Source organism: Mauremys reevesii, linkage group 1, assembly GCF_016161935.1.
Source record: "Mauremys reevesii isolate NIE-2019 linkage group 1, ASM1616193v1, whole genome shotgun sequence".
In the NCBI taxonomy this organism is placed as follows: Eukaryota; Metazoa; Chordata; order Testudines; family Geoemydidae; genus Mauremys; species Mauremys reevesii.
In genome coordinates this window covers 12,246,297-12,269,251 of record NC_052623.1, presented here as the reverse complement: position 1 = coordinate 12,269,251, position 22,955 = coordinate 12,246,297, and the positions used below count along the sequence as shown (strand labels likewise).

Sequence of the window (22,955 nt, the reverse complement as noted above, 5' to 3'; positions counted from 1 at the left end):
GCTGGAGAAGGGATACTGGACAGGGCAGACCAGTGCCCTAGGGTGGTATAGAGAATCCTCTTTCTTAAATGCCTGGCTGGTCGGTCTGGCTCGTGTTCAGGATCTAACTAGTCACCAGATTTGGCGTCAGAAAGGAATTTTCCACCAGGTCAGATTGGCGGGGACCTGGGCTGCTGGTCACCTGCAGGGATTATCTGGGCATCTCTCATCTGATTGGCAGTGGTGGTCCCTCGGTACCTCCTGTTTGCTACCTGCAGCTACAACAGTTTAGTCTCCGGAGGTCTGAAATGCTTTAGTTTAACCCATGTCGGGGTTACTGGGTGAGGGTCTCCGGCCAGTGCTTCGCAGCAGGTCAGACTGGGGGGGCTAATGGTCTGAATGTTCTGCCCCAGCCGCCAGGGACGTTCTTGGGCAAGGCCCACAATGTTTCCAAGCTGTGTAATGGGGATAGCATTGCCGGGGCCTAGTTAGATCACCAGCGCGGTGGGCCAGGGACTGTCGCTTACAGCATGCACCAGATACGGCTTCTGGCATAACAGGGCCCTGATCTCAACTGAGGGCCTCCGAGTGCTACCGTAATACATATAATATACGTGGCAGCTGTGACAGGGGATGTGACTGGTGTATGGGATCCCTATTAGCATTAACACCAAGTCAGGAGACATCGCTGGTTCGAAAAGAAGCCAGTTTGCAGGGGGAGGGATAATTGCTCTCTTCCCCAGCAAAAGGCAGGGCTGCCTCGCCTAATCTCAGGGAGATGACTGTGACTGCCGCTCATCTGCTGGCTAAGCCACGCAGCTGGGGATCCTTAAGCCCATTAGAGCGCATTCGGTTTGTGCAAGGGCGTTGCCTGGCAGTATTATCCCAGCCCACTTAGAGACACAATATGTCAACAAACCTTATTCGTGAAGCCCATGCAGGGATATAAATAGCCTAGCAGAAGGGGTGGATCAGCTCCAGACCTGGGCTAATGCAGTTGGCGATTGCCATAAAAAGAAAAACCAGCTGCTTCTCAGCTGTCATGTTCACAAGGCCCCAGAGCGAAGAGCAGCCGTTACTCCGCAGGAGCTGGGGGAAGCAGAGACGCCCCAATTATTCCCCGCCTGCTTCTGGGGCAAGGAGAACCCAGGTAAAAGTTCTCACTTCTTCCATCTCAGCCGGCCAGACCAGAAATCTTGTCAATTTCAGCCCCAGCAGAGGGCAGCGTCCTGCCAAAAGTGAACTTTTTAATAGCCGGGGAGGGACAGTATTAAATGAAGGCTTTAATTTTATGACTCCACTTGTCCAAGAAACTGTTGTAAGTATTTCCTGGGCCAGCTAAGACAGAAATCAACCTGTCGGTTGTTCCGACTGTTCCGTACCCGCCAGGGTGTTATTTAGGGTCGCAGGGGCGCGTGACATGATAAGAGTTTTAATCTCTATGGAGAGGCCCTTGGAGCACTCTGCTGCTGCATCTCTCTCTTTCCGCAAGTGGAATATTTGTATTCCAACTTGCTGACTGTTTGTGTGCCATGCAAATATCGCGGTTGCACAGGGCCCACGCACTTCGCAGCCCAATGAAGTACAGTTGTGCACTAGCTGAGGAAACGTGTCTGTCTTGCATGAAAGTGTTTAATGCAGATGGACGTCAATTTGGTCAGAGTCTCGGAGGACGCCCAAACACACTTGTAAAACCGGAGTTTTCTAAACGAAGGAGCTGTACAATAGAATGTGTGCAGGAGATGCAAAGGCATGGGAGTTTTCCTGTACGCAGTGTAATTGTAGCTATGCTGACCCCGGGTATTAGAGGGACATGCTGAGTGAGGTCATATCTTTTATTGGACCAACTTCTGTTGATGAGACAAGCTTTCCAGCTACACAGATCTTCAGGGCTGGGAAGGGTCCTCAGCGTGTCACAGCAGGTGGAAAGGTTACAGTAGTTAGCACACAGTGGAAGGGCCCGTTCAAGGTGCAGTGGCCCATTAACACCTCTGCAGTCACAGGACAAAGAGGGGGTGAGCGGGCTACAGACTGTTGTAATAAGCCATAAATCCAGCATCTCTGCTCAGGCCATGAGTTTTAGTGTCTAGCAGAGTAATGAATTTAAGCTCCCAGGCTTGTCTTTTGAAAGTGTTGTGCAGGTTTCCTTTGAGGATAAGGACTGAAAGGTCAGCTAGAGAGTGATAGAATCACAGAATCGTAGGACTGGAAGGGACCTCGAGAGGTCCCCTGCACTCAAGGCAGGACCAAGTATTATCTAGACCATCCCTGACAGGTGTTTGTCTATCCTGCTCTTAAAAATCACCAACGATGGAGATTCCACAACCTCCCGAGGCAATTTATTCCAGTGCTAAACCACCCTGACAGTTAGGAAAGTTTTTCCTAATGTCCAACCTAAACTGTCCTTGCTGCAATTTAAGCCCATTGCTTCTTGTCCTACCCTCAGCTGTTAACAAGAACAATTTTTCCTCCCTCCTCCTTGTAACAAGCTTTTATGTACTTGAAAACTGTTATGTCCCCCCTCAGTCTTCTCTTCTCCAGACAGAACAAACCCAATGTTTTCAATCTTCCCTCCTAGGTAACGTTTTCTAGACCTTGAATCATTTTTGTTGCTCTTCTCTGGCCTTTGTGAAGAGTGTTGGCCCACAGGTGATAGATCGGGTGGTTTTGTCTTTGTTCCTTTTCCTGAGCGAGTTCATTTGAGAGCATAGTGGTCGGGGACTGAGCAGAGACAGTAGGTTTAGGGTTTATTACAACAATTTGTAACCCACTAACCCCCCCCCCACCCCTCAACCTCTCTTTGTTGTCTTGTGACAGCAGGGGGGTTAACAGGCCACTTCATCTTGAATGGGCCCTTACAACACGCGTTAACTCTTTATGCTAAACAAGCCCTTCCACCTTGCGTTCAGCAGTGATGCTGGGAGTTCCTTTCCCAGACCTGCGGAAGAGCTCCGTGGAGCTCCAAAGCTGGTCTCTCTCCCCAGCAGAAGTTGGTCCAATAACAGATATTCCTTCCCTCGCCTTGTCTCTGGGAGTTTGCCTGGAATGCAGCAGGGGTTGTTTGTTTTCTTGTCCTCAGGGGACGCCTACACTGTGATCCCAGGGAGCGACTGCAGCTCGTGTGGTCGCACCTGAGCAGGGGTGGTGAGTTATATGGGCCACTGGAGCCTTCACCAATGTTGGGTGCCCGGTCTCTCCCCGGGCCCCGCCTGCCTCCCCCGGGCCCCGGAGCGTCCCTGTCTCAAGCGGGTGGCTGCCCCCGAAGCTCCGGGCTGCGCTCCGCTTTGCTGGCTCCTGGCATCAACTGCAGGGTCCCAGTGCCCCCCAACCACTAGTGCCAGGGCAGGCTGAACCTGACCCTTCCCTTTTCCGATGGGACCCTCCACCAGCACAGAGGCCCCCTCCCGCCCACAGTCACCGCTCCTGCCCCACGCTGGGCAAGGGGCAGCCCCACCCCTCGCCCCCAGTGAGGGGCAGCAGCAGGGATAGAGGCGCACATGTGATGGCAGCCCCCGCCCCGGCACCCACTGCAGGGGAGGCGAGGGGACTTCCTGGACCTGAGGGGGCCCTAGGAGCACGTGCAGTGACAGGGGTGCGAGGTGAGTGTGGTGCGGTGGGGGAGAGGAGGGCCCCTGCCCCAGAGCTCGTTGCTGCCGGTGGGGAGATGTAGCGGTGCGCCAAGTCACCGGTGTGGTGCCTCCTGCTGGTCATCCAGGGAATTAGCTCGCCAGCCTCCAGAGTGCCCTCTGCAGGCCGATGTCTCAGCTTGCCACTGGTCCCGGTGTCCCTCCTGGACCCCGGTGCCCCTTCTCTCAGGGTTCTGCCCCCTGCACTACCCCGCAGTCTCGCTGGGTCTCCCCTCCCTGGGGATCCCCCAGCCCCCTCTCCCCACCTCGCCTCAGTCCTTGGCTACTGCCAGTCCCCGTCTAGCGCCCGCTCACTGGGGCGGACTGCAGTGTAATTGCCACTCATCATCGGCAAGGAGGGTTTGGACCTGCTGCCTTTGCCTACCCTGGGCTGCCCTATGCAACCCAGTACCTTTTCTGGCCTTTAGCAAGGCCTGCAGCCTGGGGGTTTCCAGGCCGGAGCTCCCCAGCTCCTCTGGCCTTTCCCCAGCCCTGCTCCAGTCTAGGCCCCCTGCTCAGCTCCCAGCAGCCAGGTCCGTCCCTCTCAACCTCTAGAGAGAGACTCTCTGAGCTCCAGCCTAGCAGCCCCTTTATAGGGCCAGCTGCGGCCTGATTGAGGCATGGCCCCAGCTGAGGCTGCTTCCCCAATCAGCCTAGGTTTTTCTCTCAGCCCCAGCCCTCCCCAAGGCTCGGGGCAGGAGCGGGGTGACCACCCCACTACAAGAGAGGGCTGGGGGGAGTCCTTCTCTCTGGCCCCAGCCCCGGGGCAGCCTGCCTGCTGCACCCCAAAGTTTGAACTCCTCATCCTCAGCCCCATCCCAGAACCCTCACCCGCCCCCCCCGACCCCAACCCTATACCCCAGCCCTGAGCCCATCCAACACCCCAAACCCCTCATCCCCAGCCAGAGCCCTCATCCCCCTGCACCCTAACCCTCTGCCCCAGCCCTGCATCATGAACCCCTCATCCCTGATGCACCCAACAGCCGTCACCCCACACCCCAACCCTCTGCCTGAGCTCCTCCCACACCCCAAACCCCTCATCACAAGCCCCACCCCAGAGCCCTCACATTCTTACATTATTTTAAAAATATATATCAGCTTACAAGGCAGGAGTGGGGGAGTGGGACTTGGACCTGTTCTGGGCACCACCAAAAACTGCTGCCCCGGCTCCTGAGGCAGTTTGAATCTAGCCAACTCAGAGCAGAGAAGCGGCGGCAGAGAAGGGCACTGAGACCACTTAGAGAGAGTTACACGAGTCTGCTCAACAGCCTTAGCTAACAGCCAGTCGGCTTTTAGCTCATGCTGTAGCGGCTCATGCACTAAGCTCCAGAGGCCCCAGGTTCGATCCTGCCCACTGACGACCCAGGGTCTGTCGGTGTTACAAGTGCACTACTAGAGAGAGCTTTTATTAACAGGGAAAGGGAACCGAGCATTAATTTGGGACAACGCCACCCACGCAGTCCATGTGATCATAAGCAAACACCCACCCCACAGCACACTGGGCGGGGTCCTGTGCCTCGGTTTCCCACCCTTGTGGTGGGAAAGTCTGATGAATGAATGTCCCTTGAACACGTCACTCCCCTCTCCCTCCATTGCACCCCGGTCACAGCTGGTTGCCCTGCATGAAGACCCAGAGGTGCGTTCACATGGCTCCGCCTCCCGCCCCTGTAAAGGGAATATAGAGCAAAGCCATTCCTGCTCTCGCCTCCTCTGCAACTGGTTCACGGCTGCTACTCTTACCTCTGCTGCTGCTTGCTGCCTCTTCAGCAATGCCACGTTCCGCAGCTCCTCCACCCAGCCCAGCACTTTGGGATTTCGCTGGGCAGTGGGGAACGTCTGTCCTACTGCCTCTTAGTCATCTCTCACTCCAGCACCATCCCTGTACCAGGTGAACAGGCTCGGCCCCTAGATCTGCCCATCAGTGACAGCAGCTCCAGGAATCACTGAAGAGTAACAAGGACCCTCCACTGAGTCTAGTCAGCTCTGTCTTCATGTCATAAATATAAAAGGAAGGGTAACAACCTTCATGTATGCAGTAATATAAAATCCCTCTTGGCCAGGGGTACAGAATCACTTACCTGTAAGGGGTAATCAGTTCAATTAACCAGAAGGACCAATGGGGAAAGAAGATACTTTCAAATCCTGAGGGGGGCTTTGTTTGCTCTCTTTTGTGTGTGTGTTCCCTCTTGAGACAGAGAGAGGACCAGGGCAGGAAAAAACATCTCCTTAAAAGATCCTGAATAATACATATAAAATTACAGAAATTGTAAGTAATAGCAAGGAAATGCATTAGATTATCTTTTTTTTTATCTTGTGAATTTTCCCTATGCCAAGAGGGAGGTTTATTCCTGTTTTGTAACTTTAAAGTTGAGCCTAAAGGGGGGGATCCTCTGTTTTAAGTCTTTTTATTACCCTATAAAATTACCTTCCATCCTGATTTTACAGAGGTGCTTCTTTTTTTTCAATAATAAAGTTCTTCTTTTAAAAACCTGATTAGTTTTTAGAGTCCTAAAAACCCAAGGTTCTGGCCTGTGCACAGCTTGGTTACTTATTTGGTTGGTGTATTACTCTCAAGCCTCCCCAGGAAAGAGGGTGAAGGAGCTTGGGGGGATATTTTGGGGAAACAGGAACTCCAGGTGGTCCTTTTCCTGAATCTTTGTCTAACTCACTTGGTGGTGAAAGCAATACCATCCAAGGACAAGGTAGGCTGCTAGGAATAATCTTAGGGGTCTTTCATGCAGGTCCTCACATCTGTACCCCAGAGTTCAGAGTGGGGAGAGAACCCTGAGACTTTAAATGCTGGTGAGGAAAGAATCAGAGGGTATCTGAAACTCTGCAGACAGCTTCCACCCTGTCAGATAGGAACACCTGTCCCTGCCCCCTTCCTATCCTCAATGGGATTTCGCACCTCTACCCCTGGCTCAACAAGTGAGGTTCAAGTATCAGAGGGGTAGCCGTATTAGTCTGGTCCTGTAGAAGCAGCAAAGAATCCTGTGGCACCTTATAGACTAACAGACGTTTTGCAGCATGAGCTTTCGTGGGTGAATACCCACTTCTTCAGATGCAAGTAGTGGAAATTTCCAGGGGCAGGTATATATAAGCAAGCAAGAAGCAAGCTAGAGATAACGAGGTTAGATCAATCAGGGAGGATGAGGCCCTCTTCTAGCAGCTGAGGTGTGAAAACCAAGGGAGGAGAAACTGGTTCTGTAATTGGCAAGCCATTCACAGTCTTTGTTTAGTCCTGATCTGATGGTGTCAAATTTGCAGATGAACTGAAGCTCAGCAGTTTCTCTTTGAAGTCTGGTCCTAAAGTTTTTTTGCTGTAGGATGGCCACCTTAAGATCTGCTATTGTGTGGCCAGGGAGGTTGAAGTGTTCTCCTACAGGTTTTTGTATATTGCCATTCCTAATGTCTGATTTGTGTCCATTTATCCTTTTCCTTAGAGACTGTCCAGTTTGGCCGATGTACATAGCAGAGGGGCATTGCTGGCATATGATGGCATATATTACATTGGTGGACGTGCAGGTGAATGAACCGGTGATGGTGTGGCTGATCTGGTTAGGTCCTGTGATGGTGTTGCTGGTGTAGATATGTGAGCAGAGTTGGCATCGAGGTTTGTTGCATGGATTGGTTCCTGAGCTAGAGTTACTATGGTGTGGTGTGCAGTTACTGGTGAGAATATGCTTCAGATTGGCAGGTTGTCTGTGGGCGAGGACTGGCCTGCCACCCAAGGCCTGTGAAAGCGAGGGATCATTGTCCAGGATGGGTTGTAGATCCCTGATGATGCGTTGGAGGGGTTTTAGCTGGGGACTGTATGTGATGGCCAGTGGAGTCCTATTGGTTTCTTTCTTGGGTTTGTCTTGCAGTAGGAGGCTTCTGGGTACACGTCTGGCTCTGCTGATCTGTTTCCTTATTTCCTCGTGTGGGTACTGTAGTCTTGAGAATGCTTGGTGGAGATTTTCTAGGTGTTGGTCTCTGTCTGCGGGGTTAGAGCAGATACGGTTGTACCTCAGTGCTTGGCTGTAGACAATGGATCTTGTGGTGTGTCCGGGTTGGAAGCTGGAGGCATGAAGGTAGGCATAGCGGTCGGTAGGTTTTCGGTATAGGGTGGTGTTAATGTGACCATCACTTATTTGCACCGTGGTGTCTAAGTGAGGTTCAGTTTAGAGTCACCCTCTCAAGCAAGGCAGGCTAAGCACAGTTCAGCTGCCCTTTACTCATACAGTAAGGACAACAACATCTCATCACCCCTGCCTACACATAATCCCAGCTATACATACAAAGTGATGGGGGCTAAATTAGCTGTTACCACTCAAGAAAGAGATCTTGGAGTCATTGTGAATAGTTCTTTGAAACACTCACTCAATGTGCAGTGGCAGTCAAAAAAGCGAACAGAATGCTGGGAACCATTAGGAAAGAGATAGATAATGGAACATATCATGTTGCCTCTATATAAATCCATGGTACGCCCACATCTTGAATACTGTGGGCAGATGTGGTCGCCCCATCTCAAAAAAGATATATTAGAATTGGGAAAAGTACAGAAAGGGGCAACAAAAATTATTAGGGGCATGGAACAGCTTCCATAGGAGGAGAGATTAAAAAGACTGGGACTGTTCAGGTTGGCAAAGAGAAGACTAAGGGGCGATATGAGAGAGGTCTATAAAATCATGACTGGTGTGGAGAAAGTGAATCAGGAAGTGTTATTTACTCCTTCTCACAACACAAGAACCAGGGGGCACCCAATGAAATGAACAGGCAGCAGGTTTAAAACAAACATAAGGAAGTGTTTCTTCACACAACAAGTATTTCTTCACACACAGGCGACTGGTCCTGCTTTGAGCAGGGGGTTGGACTAGATACCTCCTGAGATCCCTTCCAACCCTGAGATTCTATGATTCTATGAGTCTATGATTCTACGAACCCACAGTCAACCTGTGGACCTCCTTGTCAGGGTCCGTTGTGAAGGGCAAAACTATAACGGGGTTCAAAAAAGAATTAGATAAGTTCATGGAGGATAGGTCCATCAATGGCTATTAGTCAGGATGGGCAGGGATGCAAAACCATGCTCTGAAATGTCCCTAGCCTCTGAGTGCCAGAAGCTGGGAGTGGACAATGGGATGGAGCACTAGATAATTGCCCTGTTCTGTTCATTAGTTCTGAAGCACCTGGCACTGGCCACTGTTGAAAAACAGGACCCTGGGCTAGATGGACCATTGGTCTGACCCAGTGAGGCCATTTTTAAGTTCTTATTCAAAGCGAATTGTAATCCAAAACCAACCAAAACAGATCAATTTGACAAAGCAGGTTGCCTGCTGAACACCTAGGCAGAGTGGGTGTGTCTGTGCACATACGGCTGCTCCTGAAGTCTTTTCCCCCCATGCATCACTCGATCACAGAATCATAGAGCCACAGGGTCAGAAGGGACCGCCAGGGTCATCTAGTCTAACTCCCTTGAATGGAGATAAAGACAAACAGAAGCACAGATGTCAGGGGAGAGCTCATTCAGACCTGCTGATTTTAGGAAAAATTGTCAGAGCAGCCACGAGCAAGAGTTGGTGGCTGCACATTGAGGCTGCTCTAAGTGGCCTAAATTGCGGTCTAGGTGAATAGCCACGTTGCTTCCTGTGTTGCTCAAAGTGGCTCAGCTATCCCTGAGTATTTCTGCTGTCATGCGGGACCCAGTGAAGGGTGCTGTTCCCTCTCTTGGTTCCAGATTTGCTTCTCTTGATTGGTTGGCATGATTGGAGAAAGAGAGAGAGTAAAAGAACCAACTGTTGTGGGACCAAAGGTATCCCTGGTCCCAGACTCTTGGCTTCAGTGCTGTTCCCATAGCAATGAATTCTGAGCAGGCTCCTAGCGGAAGATGACGGCTTTATGGTTAAAGTGCCAGGCTAGGATTGGGAAGATCTGTGATCAACTGCAATCTCAGCCTCACATGTCCCATGGGATCTTCTCACTGAGTCTCTCTGAGCCACAGTTTCCCATCTGTAAAATATAGATAATTCCACTCTTCTGGCCTTGTGTCTTGAGATTGGAAGTTCCCCAGGGCGGGATCTCTCTCTTGCTTTGTGTGTATGTACAGCACCTAGCACACAGAAGCTGCAGTCTTGCATGGGGCCTCACAGCGAAAAACAAGAGTGCTCTAGTATCCCTGTAGAAAGGGCCATAAATCTGTAGTCTGCAGGGGAAAACAATGGCCTGAACAGGTGTGCCTCCACCTCCCCACCGCTTCCCACTATCTCCCAGGTGTTCTGTGGCTCTTCCTCTGTCTCTTGCACAGACTGGAGCTTGGTGTGAGTAAGTTGCTTACTGATTCACCGCGGTCTGTACTGGCTGTGGACTGAGTGTATTTTTTTTCCAGACGTGGATGGCGAAGATGGAGCGTCTCAGACCAGTCTTTGTCCTGCTGCTGGCTGAGATCTTCATGGAAAGCCCTCAGGTACGTCCTGTGTGGCTCTGCTAAAAACACGCAGCAGTTAAACAGTTAACAATGTCGTCATCATTAGGGTTCAGCATTAACACTCCATTGGGATGAGCAGGGTGTAGGGCTAATTCTATGGGCTAGATCCCCAGCTGCCATAAGTCAGCCTAACTCCATTGACTTCTGCGGCTCATTGACACCTGCTGAGGATCTGACCCTTTATCCTTGCACACCCCGGGCAGCAGGGAAGAGCTGTATCCCCATTGTACAGATGGAGACCTGAGGCCCAGACAGACCAAGGGACTTGACCAAGCTCCCACAGGGAGTCTGTGGCAGAGTAGGTAGCATCCCAGGCTACCACCCTAACCACTGGACCACCCTTCGCCTCATGCTCCCTTGCCCCAACACTTTACCTCCGTCACTTGGCTATTGCTGTCCCTGTAGCCTGGCTAAGACCTGCTCCACCATCTGTTGCCAGCGCCTACCGCCTTGTTCTCCTGCTGCCCTCAGGTCCAGTCTTTCTCCCTCCGCAAGAGAGACCTCTTCTCCGTCAGAGAGTCACCACTGGACATGGCCGTTAGCTCCTTCGATGACCAGTACAAGGACTGCGTCAGCATGATGGAGGCCGAGCTGGGGGAGCTGAACCGCACCGAGTTGGCCAACAACAGGAACTACGCCGAGACCTGGCTGGAGGCAGCCTCCAGCTGGAAAGAGATGAAGGACAAGGGCTACCTGCCCCGGGACTTCAAGCCCGAATATGCCATCGCCATCTTGGCCTACACCAGCCAGGGACCCTTGCACAAGCAGCCCCTTCACCAGGAGTTCAACGCAGCCGTGAGAGAGGCAGGCCGCACCCGGGACTTTTACCTCAACAACTTCAACTTCAAGACCCTGCACTTCCTCCTGACCAGAGCCCTTCACATCCTAAAGGCCTCCGAGCCCACCAAGTGCCACCAGGTGTACCGCGGAGTCCGGGGCATCCGCTTCAAAGCCGAGAGTCGCAAGCCCGTCCGGTTCGGCCACTTCACATCCACGTCCCTGAAGAACGAGAGCGCCATGCATTTCGGGCAGGACACGTTCTTCTCCATAAAGACCTGCTACGGGGTCAACATCAAGAACTTCTCCTTCTTCCCCGGCGAGGACGAAGTGCTGATCCCCCCCTTCGAGAAATTCAAGGTCAACAACTTCACCAGGGCTCAGGACAGAACCTTCATCCAGCTCCTGTCCCTGGACAGCTACAGCAACTACAACTGCGAGTATGTGAAAGGTAATGTCCACCCACGGGGATAGCGGCCTCCCACTCCCTGTGGCCTCTCAGGGATCCTGGTCTGAGCTTCCCACCGGCCTGGAGGGCATTAAGAACTGGGGGGATGGTTTGGCTGAATTATACGCTCCAAACTCCCTCTGCTGTCAGAGCTGTTTGGAGCTGGGGTTTCAGTCTGTGGAAGGAGAGTCAGAGACAAGGGTCTGCGGGTGGAAACAGGGCCAGATCTCCAACTGGTGTGAACTGGCTCCAAGGCGACACCAGCTGAGCTGCAGGCCCAGGCCAGCTCCAGTTCTGTGGTTGCAGTTGGGCCTCAAGTGGGACTAGGATGAAGCTGATGTCATTTTGCTTAGCGCCTGTTGGGAAGGGGTGAGGGCAGCTGCCTCTGAGATAAGCTGGCTATGGGTGGTCAGTCCAATGTGAGATGATGGTCCTATCCCAGAGCCTCCAGACAGTTGTGTAGGCAAGGCACTGAACTAGGACTCTGAAGGCTTGAGCTCATGTCCCTATACCACTGTGGACGCCCTGTACAACCTTGGGCGAGTGAGTTCATCTCTCTGAGCAACTCCCTGCCTGTAACAGGGGGATACGAGCAATTCCTTTCTCCCTCTCGTAGGCTATTGAAAGGCTGAGCTCTTTGGGCCAGGGATGGCGTCTGAGCCCTACTCAGCACAATGGGGCCCTGATCTTGATTGGGGGCTTTTAGGTTCTACCGCAATACAAATAGTAGCATGCCCGGTGGATGAGAAATTCACTGACCCCCATGGCCTGGTGGGTCCTGAGCTTGTACCTCCCGCAGAGCTCCAGGAGAACGATGTAGTTATGGCCCAGAGCAAGGGATGGAAACACTTTCTTCTTCCACGTGACCCTCCCTGCATTGTCCCTCCGTGCCACCCCCAGTGAGGTCTGAAAAGAGGCACCTTAGCATGGGAGAATTCAATCCAAACAGCTCCCCCAGGGGAAGGAGCCCTGCTCCCCAGCAGATTGGCCCTTTCCTTTCCCAACCACCAAGGGTTCCCCACCCAGCCCGGTTCTTCTGGGGTCATCCGTATGTCAGCATGGTGGCACCATACCCATAACCCCATGAGGTCCCTATCTCAGAGCCACCTGGCCTGGCATGGCGAAGGAGGTGAAAGTGACATGCTGGGTTGTTTTTGTTTTAATGTTGTTGGTTTCTTTGGCAGAGAAAAGATGCAAGACCCGGAGATGCGTTTTCAGCTCCGGTAAGAACATTCATGACAATCTGATGCTTCTAGAGGGCAGCACAGATCTTACATTCCCCTCTGCCCCCACCACCCTTCCCCCACTGTAATTCTTTCTTATTCTCTTTCTTGGCATCTTCAGGAATGAGCAGTTTCTCCTCCGGCATACAGTGCCTGGACCTCCTCGGTGGAGTTCTTCTGGTGGCAAGTGCTTTGGGAACACCTGACTTCCTTTGACGTCCTACTCAGCATGCTCGCTCTCTCCCTGAGCTATCATTAAAACTCTGTAGAAATTGCTTTGAGGAAAAAGGACATGGAGAAGAAAGAAACCCTGGAGCCCATCTGCTGGTGTCTCAGGCCAGAAGAGACCATTGTGATCATCTGCCCTGACCTCCTGCATCGTGCAGGCCCTAGAACTGCCTGGGATTAATTTCTGTTTGAACTAGAGCAGATCTTTGAGAAAAAAATCCCATCTCGATTGAAATGTGGCAAGTGATGGAGACACACCCTGATCCTTGCTAAATTGTTCCAATGGTCAGTTACCCTCAGCGTTAAAAATTTCTATTTAGTCTCTAGTCCCAAGTTGTCTACCTTCAACGAGTCTTGTTTGACCTTCGCCTGCTAGCTTTAAGAGCCCACTCTTATCAAGTTCCTGTTCCCTATTATAAGTGCTGATAGAAGGCAATCACGTCACTCCATAGCCTTCTCCTTGTTAAGAAACTGAGCTCATCGAGTTCCTGGGTCAGCCTTGCGCTGGTCCCCAGAGAAAGTTCTGTCTCCTGCACAACGAGCTTTACCCCTGCTGTCGAGAGTGCCATTGTGCCAGAGAAACGCAGTTGCTGGAACTTTAGGGTCTGAGAGTCCCCGGGCCACTGAGTATCTTGCAGATGAGGTCCTTTTACATAAACCATATTGACTCTTCCCCAACAAATTATGTTAATCTCTGTGTCTGATAATTCTGTAATTTACTATAGTTTCAACCAGTTTGCCCAGTACTGAAGTCAGGTTTACTGGCCTGTAATTGCCAGGATCACCTCTGGAGCCCTTTTTAAAAATTGGTGTCACATTAGCTACCCTCCAGTCATCTGGTACAGAGGCTGATTTAAAGGACAGGTTACAAACCATAGTTAGTACTTTTGCAATTTCACATTTGAGTTCCTTCAGAACTCTTGGGTGAATCCCATCTGGTCCTGGTGACTTATTACTGTTTAATTTATCAATTTGTTCCAAAAACTCCTCTATTGACACCTCCATTCTGGGACAGTTCCTTGGATTTGTCACCTAAAAAGAATGGCTCAGGTTTGGGAATCTCCCTCACAGCCTCAGCCATGAAGACAGACACAGAGAATTCATTTAGTTTCTCTGCAATGGCCTTATCATCCTTGAGTGCTGCTTTAGCACCTCGATCATCCAGTGGCCCAACGGGTTGTTTAGCAGCTTCCTGCTTCTGATGTACCTAAAAAATTTTTGCCATTACTTTTGGAGTCTTTGGCTAACTGTTCCTCAAATTCTTTTTTTGGCCTCTCTAATTGTATTTTTACACTTCATTTGCCAGTGTTTATGCTCCTTTCTATTTCCCTTGACAGGATTTAACTTCCACTTTTTAAAGGATGCCTTTTTGCCTCTCACTGCTTCTTTTACTTGGTTGTTTAGCCACAGTGGCACTTTTTTGGTTCTCTCGTTATGTTTTTTAATTTGCGGAATACATTTAAGTTGAGCCTCCATTATGGTGTCTTTAAAAAGTTTCCATGCAGCTTGCAAGGACTTCACTTTAGGCGCTGTACCCTTTAATTTCTGTTTAATGAACCTCCTCATTTTTGTGTAGTTCCCCTTTCTGAAATTAAATGCTAAAGTGTTGGGCTGCTGTAGTGGTTTTCCCCGCCACAGGGATGTTAAATTTAATTATATTATGGCCACTATTACCAAGCAGTCCAGCTATATTCACTTCTTGGACCAGATCCTGACTAAATCAAGAATTGCCTCTTCTCTTGTGGGTTCCAGGGCTAGCTGCTCCAAGAAGCAGTCATTTAAGGCATCAAGAAACTTTATCTCTGCATCCCGTCCTGTGGTGACATGTACCCAATCAACTTAAGGATAGTTGAAATCCCCCATTTTTACTGAGTTTTTTTTATTTTAGGCTCTCTAATCTCTCTGATCATTTTACAGCCATTATCACCATCCTGGTCAGATGGTTGGTAGTATACCCCCCACTGCTATATTCTCATTATTCAAGCATGGAATTACTATCGATAGAGATTCTATGGTACAAATCGGTTCATTTAAGATTTTTACTTCATTTGATTCTATGCTTTCTTTCCCAGATAGTGCCATTCCCCCACCAGCACGACCTGTTCTGTCCTTCCGATAGATTTTGGACCCTGGTATTATTGCATCCCATTGATTATCCTCATTCCACCAAGTTTCTGCGATGCCTATTATATTAATAGCCTCATTTAATACAAGGCACTCTAGTTCACCCATCTTATTATTTAGGCATCCAGGCCTGAGAGAGACACGAGAGACCCAGATCCAAAATCTCTTCTCTACCTGATTTGGAGCAGGGACTTAAACACAGATCTCCCATGTCCCACGTGAGTGCCCTGAGCACCAGGCAAATGGCTATTTTGGATGGGGCTCTCAGTCTCTCTGGGTGGAGCTGTTCCACTTTGTGTAAATAAACGTTATCTTTTATTTTGCATTTTATTTTTGCTTCTTACGTAACCAACTCTGATCTCTAGGCCAGCTACTTATAATCACTTCAAATCTATCATTCTGTAGTTAATAAATTTGTTTTATATTTTACCTAAAACAGTGTGTTTTGGTTGATGTGCTTGGGAAATCTCCACCAGGTTACAAAGGTTAGTGTGTGTCCTCTCCCCTACGAGGGAGGGGCAGACTGGGTAACGAACTTACACTGGCCAGGCTTCGGATCAGGGCAGGACAGTATAGCTCTGGGGTGCAAGGCTGGGGAGCCAGCGGGGAATTGTCTGGAGCCTCCCTGTTGTTAGTTCATGAGTGGTTGGGAGAAGCATTCATGTAACTCAGCTGGGTGTGTCCCTGACTGTGGATGGCTGTGTCAGTGCAGGACCTGCCAGAGGTTTGTGGCTTGACTCAGCATCACAGTGTGAAAGGAACACCCCAGGTTGGTGGGACAGAGGGCTCAGTAGTCCCACAGTCCACGTCGCACCCTGGGGACCCCATCCCAGGAGTTCTGTCCTTGGGCTAGTCCCAGAAAACACAGGGGCTCTCAAAAGGCCCCTTGGCTGGGCAGGTTGTTCAAAGCCACGGGGGCTGGCTGGCGACGCTTGGAGGAAACAGCCAAGTTCACAGACATCCACCTCTCACTTTTAAAGAACTCTTTCCTCCTTTCTCTGTACAAGAAGCAGGCTCCCTGCTCCTTAACAGAGGTTTTTATCTGCTCTTCCCATCCTTCAGTGGCTCTAGTCCCAGCTGCTTACCCCGCTAAAACCCGGGCAATGCCCCTTCCTTAGGTGGCTAATAGCTGTAGCTCTGTCATGGGACGAGAACATGGTGTGATGCTGTCCGATTGAATCTGACCATTTTTATCATTGTTTATACAATTGCAACAACCCTTGTACAAAGTATGTCATGTTAATGGGGAAGTTATGATTTGCTAAGTATGATTATCCTGTTTATGTGCATGTATCATCTTTGTATCTGAAGTTACGATTATTGTCCCTGGACTTGTATCTTATACAAGTGTTGTATGCTTGGGTAACACCCCTCAGGTAGAATCTGCATTAAGGCCAGACAGCTATGAGTTGATGGCCCTTCCAGGACACTTAGCTCTCACAATGGGCCAGAAAAGAAACACGCCTCAGGAAGAATATGGGCAATGGCTGCCCTTGTGAGTCATCAAAGCATGTGAGGACATGTGACATGCTCATGTGATCCTGGACTCCAACTTGGGCCAGTAACTTTCCACAAACAGATGCTGTGGGCTTTGTTCGGGACAGTAAAATTCCATGCACAGGGCAGAGGATATAAAAGGACCCCTGAGACAGCTCCATCTTGTCTTCATTTCCTGCTTCATTTCTCTGGACTGGATTTCTAACAAGGAAGTTCTGAACAATAAACGATGACCTCCAACCTGTCTGAATGATTCCAAAGAGACGTTTGCAAACTAGCAGTTTATTCCCTCGCTGCTGTGATCCTGCTCTCTGAACACTGAAAAACCACTTGTATGTAGCTGATGTATTAATCATTTATATTTCTTCTCCTTTTCTTTTATTATTAAACCATTGGTTTTTAATTGCTAAAGGATTGGGAGCAGCGTGATGATTGGGTAAGATCTGAGTTATAGACAGGGTTGGCTATGTGGCTGATCTCTTGGGATTGGAAAGACCCTGTATCTGATTAAACTGGTTTTCAGTAACCCCTCATCATACAGTCCAGTGTCTCAAGACACTGCATTTTGAGCTTCTTGTTACCCAGTGTGGTGAGACAGAAGTTTACTTTTGTTACTGGTTTGGTATAATCCAATGATAGAATAACCACGGTTTGGGGTGAGACTGCCCTAGTTCTCAGCAAAAACAACAAGGAGCCCTTGGGGCACCTTGGAGACTAACAAATTTATTAGGGCATATATTTGCCTGTGGGCTTGTTGGCCAGCTAATTGTGAATATAGTACAGGGTGTGTGTGAATGATAATTACCCCTATGAGTTAGCAGCTGCTGTGTGGGTTTAATTAACTAATTAGCAATTGTGATTGCTTATCATGTTGTATATAAGAGCATGCTGGGAATGAATAAAGATGGATGCATACACACACACTCTCTCTTCTGGACTTTGTTCCTGCTCTTTGCGTGCAACAAATGGTGACCCCGATGTGATACAGACTTACAGTGCAGTGAACTAGTCAGAACAAGCTGGATCATCATTGAAAAAAAACACAGTGAGAGAAGTACAGCTGGATGCTTCTCTTTAGTATATAACTGATGTTGTGTATGAAAACCTTATATCATGTTTCCAGAAGTCTGCCAAGAGTGTGGATATATCTGACGTGGCTTACTACTTGAAAAGATGTCAAAGGTGACTCACACTACAGATAAACATCAGTGAAGAACCTCTAAAATTTGATCAAGCTCGACTGCTGGTGTTATTGCAGTCATTGTAGTGGTGGTACGTACTGGTTATCACTAGAGGAGGAGGAAAGTATGAGAAGGCTGAGGCAAAGGAAATGAAGAAGACAAATCGTGAACTATCAAGAAGGCAAACAGAAAAAAACAGATAAAGTACTAGTACCACTGTTGCCAATCTTGAATGAAGATAGTGTTGGTGGCCTGAATTGATTAAAAAAAAAAAAAAAAAAGGCGCACGGCTTTCACGAGCGAGCCGCTGGGGGAGCTGGCGAAGGAATTCCACTGCAAGAGTAGAAGTACCTGAGCCTGCGCGCGCGAGATCGCTTCACGCCTCAAGCTCAGCGAGGTTCCAGAACCGCCGCCGCGTGGGGGCGCATCAGCTGGGAGCTGCACGGCCGGAGCGAGAGCAGCTGAGCAGCAGGGCTGGCGAAAGAAGAAAGAAGGCGTACCTGACAAGCTGGGAGCCGCAGGGGGTTGTTGAGAGCGGCTGGGAGCCGCAGGGCATCTGACAAGAGGAGGCACACTGAACCAAGAAGCAGCTATATGGGAACTGCTGCGCCAGCAGATTTGATGATACGATCACGGGGCGGGGGGGAAAAAAAATTCCTCTGATCTGTCGCGCCTTGTTGCGTGGGGACGGAAGAGGGGACTTTCCGTTCAATCAAGTAATAATACTGTTTGGGGGGGCTGAGCTCTGGAAATTTGTGGCTCAGGCAATAAGGAGGTTTTCTCCTGAGTCCAGTATGGCTCACCCGCGCAGAGACGATTGGAGGAAAGAGCATCTAGTGCTCATGAAAGCAGCTCACTTAACCCAAGAATCATTGCACAGGTGATGTTATTTCTAAGGATGACACGATCCAATATTTGCAGAATGAGAAGATTGTCCTAGAGGTAGCTCTGCAGGCAGCAAAAGCAAGCAAGAGGAACCTGATGAAGGAGCAAACTTCTTAGGTGAAGCCTGAAAAACAGACCCAAAAGTAAAGGAAAGTGAGAAGAATTAAATGCAAGTGACTAGAGAAGGAAGTATCCCAGGTTCCATTGCAGATATCCAGTCAGTGCAAAAGAACAGGATGCACAAATCGCTGATGGAGGAAAAGCTTGAGAATCTAGAGGTTTCAGGAGACAGATAAATGGTTTTGCAGTCTAACATAACATTTGCGAGAGCACAGCAACATCAGAGAGAGAGCAGCTGGCTCAATCTCTTCAAGCAGTTCAAGCAGTCCTATTCAAGCTTTAGCTTTAGCCTTAGAAGAAGAAAAAGAAAAAAAAACGTTAAAAAGCAAAAAAAGGCTGTGGCAAGTAGAGTAGATGCAGCACCCAACCGCCGCCATTATAGAGCTGTTCTCTGAGCTGAGAAATTAAGAGAAGGCTACAAGCCGAATAACTGCTTGTCTACACGCTATTATTGAATGTTTTGCCTTTTTGCTCTTTAAGGCGCTTAAAAGGGGGATTTGCAGGGAGCAGGGGCAGGCAGACAGATTGAATACGCCTGCTGCTCTGTGTTGCAAGCTTACGTGTAATTAATTTTTTACATCAAAAAAAAAGCCAGGTGCCCCCGCGATTAAACAACATGCGGGGGATGGGGGGAAAAAGCAGGTGCGCCCCGACCCTCGGTCGCCTTGTTTGCTAACGGGGGGGGGTTATGTGTGTGTTGCCACTGATGGGATGCCCGAGGTGGGTCCGGCCTTGGTTGCATCCTCGGAATGACGGCAGGCAGCGAACGGCCAGATGTCAGGAACCAGGAACCAGAGCGAGAGAGGAGTTTGTTGTGTTAGCTCCAGGACTTTTTCTGTCTGATCTCCATGAAATGAATTACTCACTTGAGATGAATTTTTGTGTTTGAAAGAAAATCAATTTTTAGATTTATGTTTTTATATTTTTGTTATGTTTTTTGTTTTGTTTTGTGTTGTTTGTTTTTTGTTGTTGTTTGTTTGTGGTTTGATGTTTTTTGATGTTTTCCTTAACCACCACACTCCCCTCAGTTTGATCTGATCACCTGCTGAGGGAGATGAAAAAAAAAAAAAGAAAGGGGGATCATCATTTGTTTATTTGTTTTTTTTTTTGTTTTTTTTTTTGAAATGATCTTATAAAGTTTTGTTTATGATAGGTTATAATGTTATGCTGTTATGAGTTGCAAATGTTTTATGAATAACATAATATTTGTGAATTATCTTGTTTTTTTTTTTTTTTCTTTTTTTGATTATAAATAAGGGAGATGTGGGATTGAATGTGAGATGCTGAAGGCTTTGGTGTGAAGGGCTGGCTTTGGGCTTGTTCTCATAATTACCCTATGAGTTACAGCTGGGCTGTGTGGGTTTAATTAACTAATTAGCAATTGTGATTGCTTATCATGTTGTATATACACACTCTCTCTCTGCTTCAACATTTGCCCACATAAGTTTGTTAGTCCCTAAGGTGCCCCAAGGACTCCTCATTGTTTTTGCTGATACAGACTAACATGGCTACCGCTCTGAAATATTTCTCAGCAGTTTATACTGAATTTGGCATCCTCAGCTATGTCCCACTGAGGCACCATGACACATGGTCACACAGTTGACTGTTGATAGGTGCTTCACAGACTATTGCTTAGTACACCCAGGAGGTATACCCCTTTTACAGATGGGGAAACTGAGGCAACAGGAAGGGCTTAGTCTCTCTCAGACCGGGTTTGTATGGTCCATGCAGCAGAACAGAATCCTGGAGCTCTCTTTCCACTGGTTTCTCTAGTGCAGGGGATCTCCCCCGATTTCAGTGGGGCTGCACCCACTTACACCAGCAGAGGATTTGGTCCAAGTCATTTAACTAGAGATAAAACATCACTAGAGATCAGGGAGCTGGGAGCAGAGAGGCCGACCTCTGCCACAGATTCGCTGGATGACCTTGGGCACAGCCTCTCCATGCATTAAATGGAGATTATTCTTTATTATTTCTAGTGTGCTGCTACCGAAAGACCCTAATCAGGGCCGTAGAGTCACATGCTGCACTGATTTGGTTCCTTGCAGCACATCGTTGGGCTCTATGCACTGTGTAGAGTTCCAGGCAGTGTGTGGTCCCTGGTAAACAAGCAAGACAAGGCTGAAGACTGAGCTGTGTGGAAACCTGTATTTGCGGCTATATTTTGTAGATGTTTCTTTAATAAATTAGAGGAGAGTGGAAAGGGAGTCCTCGAGGTCAGGCAGGCATCTGGGTAAAGGGAGTGGGAGTGAGGATTCAGATCCTTTCGCTAGCCCATTTCACCAGGGTGGTGTATAAGCCAGAAAAGTTCCCCACAAGAGTGGGACTGTTCCCCTGCTTACATCTGTTCAAAGGACTCGCCTTACTTTTCTCTTCTAAGGTGAAACTTTTACCCTTCAAATGTTTCACTCTTTTGCGGTACGCAAGGCTCTTCAAATATCTGGAAAAGTGTGTAATAACCTGCTCTCTCTGCCTGACTGGGGCTATGTCTACACTACACACCTTACAGCTGTGCCACTGCAGCTGTGCCGCTGTAAGGTCTTCCGTGTAGACGATCTATGCCTATGGGAGAGAGCTCTCCTGCCTGAATGATTAAACCACCCCTCAATGAGCATTCTCCCACTCTCAGAGCACTGTGCACACCGGCACTTCTGTCAGTCAGGGGGTGTTTTTTCACACCCCTGACTGACAAAAGTTTTACCGACAGAAGTGCTAGTGTAGACAAAGCCTGAGTTACATGACAGTAAAGACGCCCACTGCCTCAAGTCCTGTAATGGTTAAGAAGATTGCAACTTTCTGCTGGTCTCCTTTATCATCAAACCCAGCTGCTTGCATAGATCTATCTCAAAACTCTGCCTCAATCCCTTCCCGGAGTCTGCTGCGTTACCGGAGAGTTTCAACTCCTTGAGGGCTTTCAACTGTTCCCTCTCCATGATGACTTCTTTGTTGTGCACCACAGCCTCTGTTCTCTGCCCTCTCCTCTGGTACCAGGGGTTGTGGCCTCTGAGAAGGGAGGGGTGATTAGCACTAAAGCAGTTACAAAAGCTAACAGAGAGTCACGCGCTCCCAGCTGTGTGTCTGCCAGCCAATGGCCCGTTCTCGCTAGCCCCAATCTAGTTCCACCGAACATGTGCTCTGATCTGAAAGGCCCAGGACACACTTCTCACAGCCAGGGCAGGGCTGTGCCGTTGAGCTGTCTCGCACCCACCCAGCAGCCTAAATAACTACCCAGTGTTAGTGCTGTTACTCCTCCATCTCCCCCCGTACTCCATTTCTGGTTTGCTACACACAGTAATTTTGTCTTGTCTTAATTTGATTTCTAAGCATCATGGGGCAGCAGCTGTTTCTCCTTCGGTGTTTGCAAAGGGCCCAGCACAGGGGTCCCTGAACTGGAGCAGGGTCTCTGGAGGTTTCCACAACACAAATAACAATCATAAATTATAAACACAGTAATGCAGCCAAATCAGGGCCCAGCCCCCCTTTGCCTTTAGCTACAGACGAAGGTCAAACCACGCTGGCCAGCTACGGAGTGTTAGTAACTTGTATACAGGTGGACATGGCGCCCCTGCTGGGCTCGGAGAGTAGAATTCGTTCAGTCTCATTCCAAGGCTTAAAAACCCAGGTGCTCCGCACTGGAGAAATACCCCGAAGGGCCAGATGAGCAGGCAGAGATTCAGCTGTGAGAATCCAAGTGCCCTCCAGCCGGGACACTCCTGGAAAGTCTGACTCAGCCTGGGACATTCGATTTCAATTCCATCTGGGAGACACTGGGAGGAAATGAGCCAAGAGGAAGAGAACGAATCCAATGCAAACACTAATCCAGTCTCTATCATGCCTATAGGGCCCCTTTGTATCACAGCAGCTGCGGGGGCGGGAGGCAAGGCCTCTGTCCCCAGGACAGGCCCCTGGCAGCTCTCTGTCCACAGGAGTATTCTGTTGGTGTTGCTTTTCCTAAGTCTGTTCCCACAAAGCGGCCCCAGTGACTGTGATGCGTTGGCAGGTTTCTGAGTGGAAGCAGAAGTTTCTGAGTGGGAGCAGAGTTCACACCTCACAGAAACGGGAAGCTCACAAACTCCTGCTAGTTTTGAAAACCTCAGATTCACCTTGAGAGGATGGCAAAAGCTCCGTCTCCCTTTTCCCACCTTTCCTCTGCATCCCACCCAATGAACAGGCCCTGCCAGAGTGGGAGTCCATTTCCCTCTTGGCATGATAGAGAGACTGTCATTATGGCAGGGAAGTCAAGACTCCTGGGTTCTATCTGTCATCCTGCCACTCAGTCTCTGTGTGGCCTTGGCCAAGTCACCTCTCCCTGGGCCTCACTTTCCTATCTGTATAATGGGGATATGTTCATAGTGACTTTCCTTTGCTAGGTGTTTTGAAGATCCTTCAATGAAAGATACTTCA

General features: G+C 49.3%; 1 protein-coding gene across 4 annotated transcripts; it reads left to right on the top strand.

Annotated features, from left to right (window-relative positions):
• Positions 1-971: 971 nt before the first annotated feature.
• Positions 972-13,479, top strand: LOC120395347 (erythroblast NAD(P)(+)--arginine ADP-ribosyltransferase-like). Of its 4 annotated transcripts, XM_039519692.1 has the most exons (7): positions 1,041-1,129; positions 3,059-3,123; positions 5,801-5,871; positions 9,970-10,047; positions 10,540-11,296; positions 12,478-12,516; positions 12,638-13,479. In XM_039519692.1, the coding sequence occupies exons 4-7, from the start codon at positions 9,976-9,978 to the stop codon at positions 12,730-12,732; spliced, it is 963 nt and encodes a 320-aa protein (XP_039375626.1). In that variant the 5' UTR covers positions 1,041-1,129; positions 3,059-3,123; positions 5,801-5,871; positions 9,970-9,975; the 3' UTR covers positions 12,733-13,479. The 4 variants fall into 4 exon arrangements, with proteins under 4 accessions (XP_039375615.1, XP_039375626.1, XP_039375625.1 ...); XM_039519691.1 differs by lacking the exon at positions 5,801-5,871; XM_039519681.1 differs by lacking the exons at positions 3,059-3,123; positions 5,801-5,871 and having other exon boundaries at positions 972-1,129.
• Positions 13,480-22,955: the final 9,476 nt, after the last annotated feature.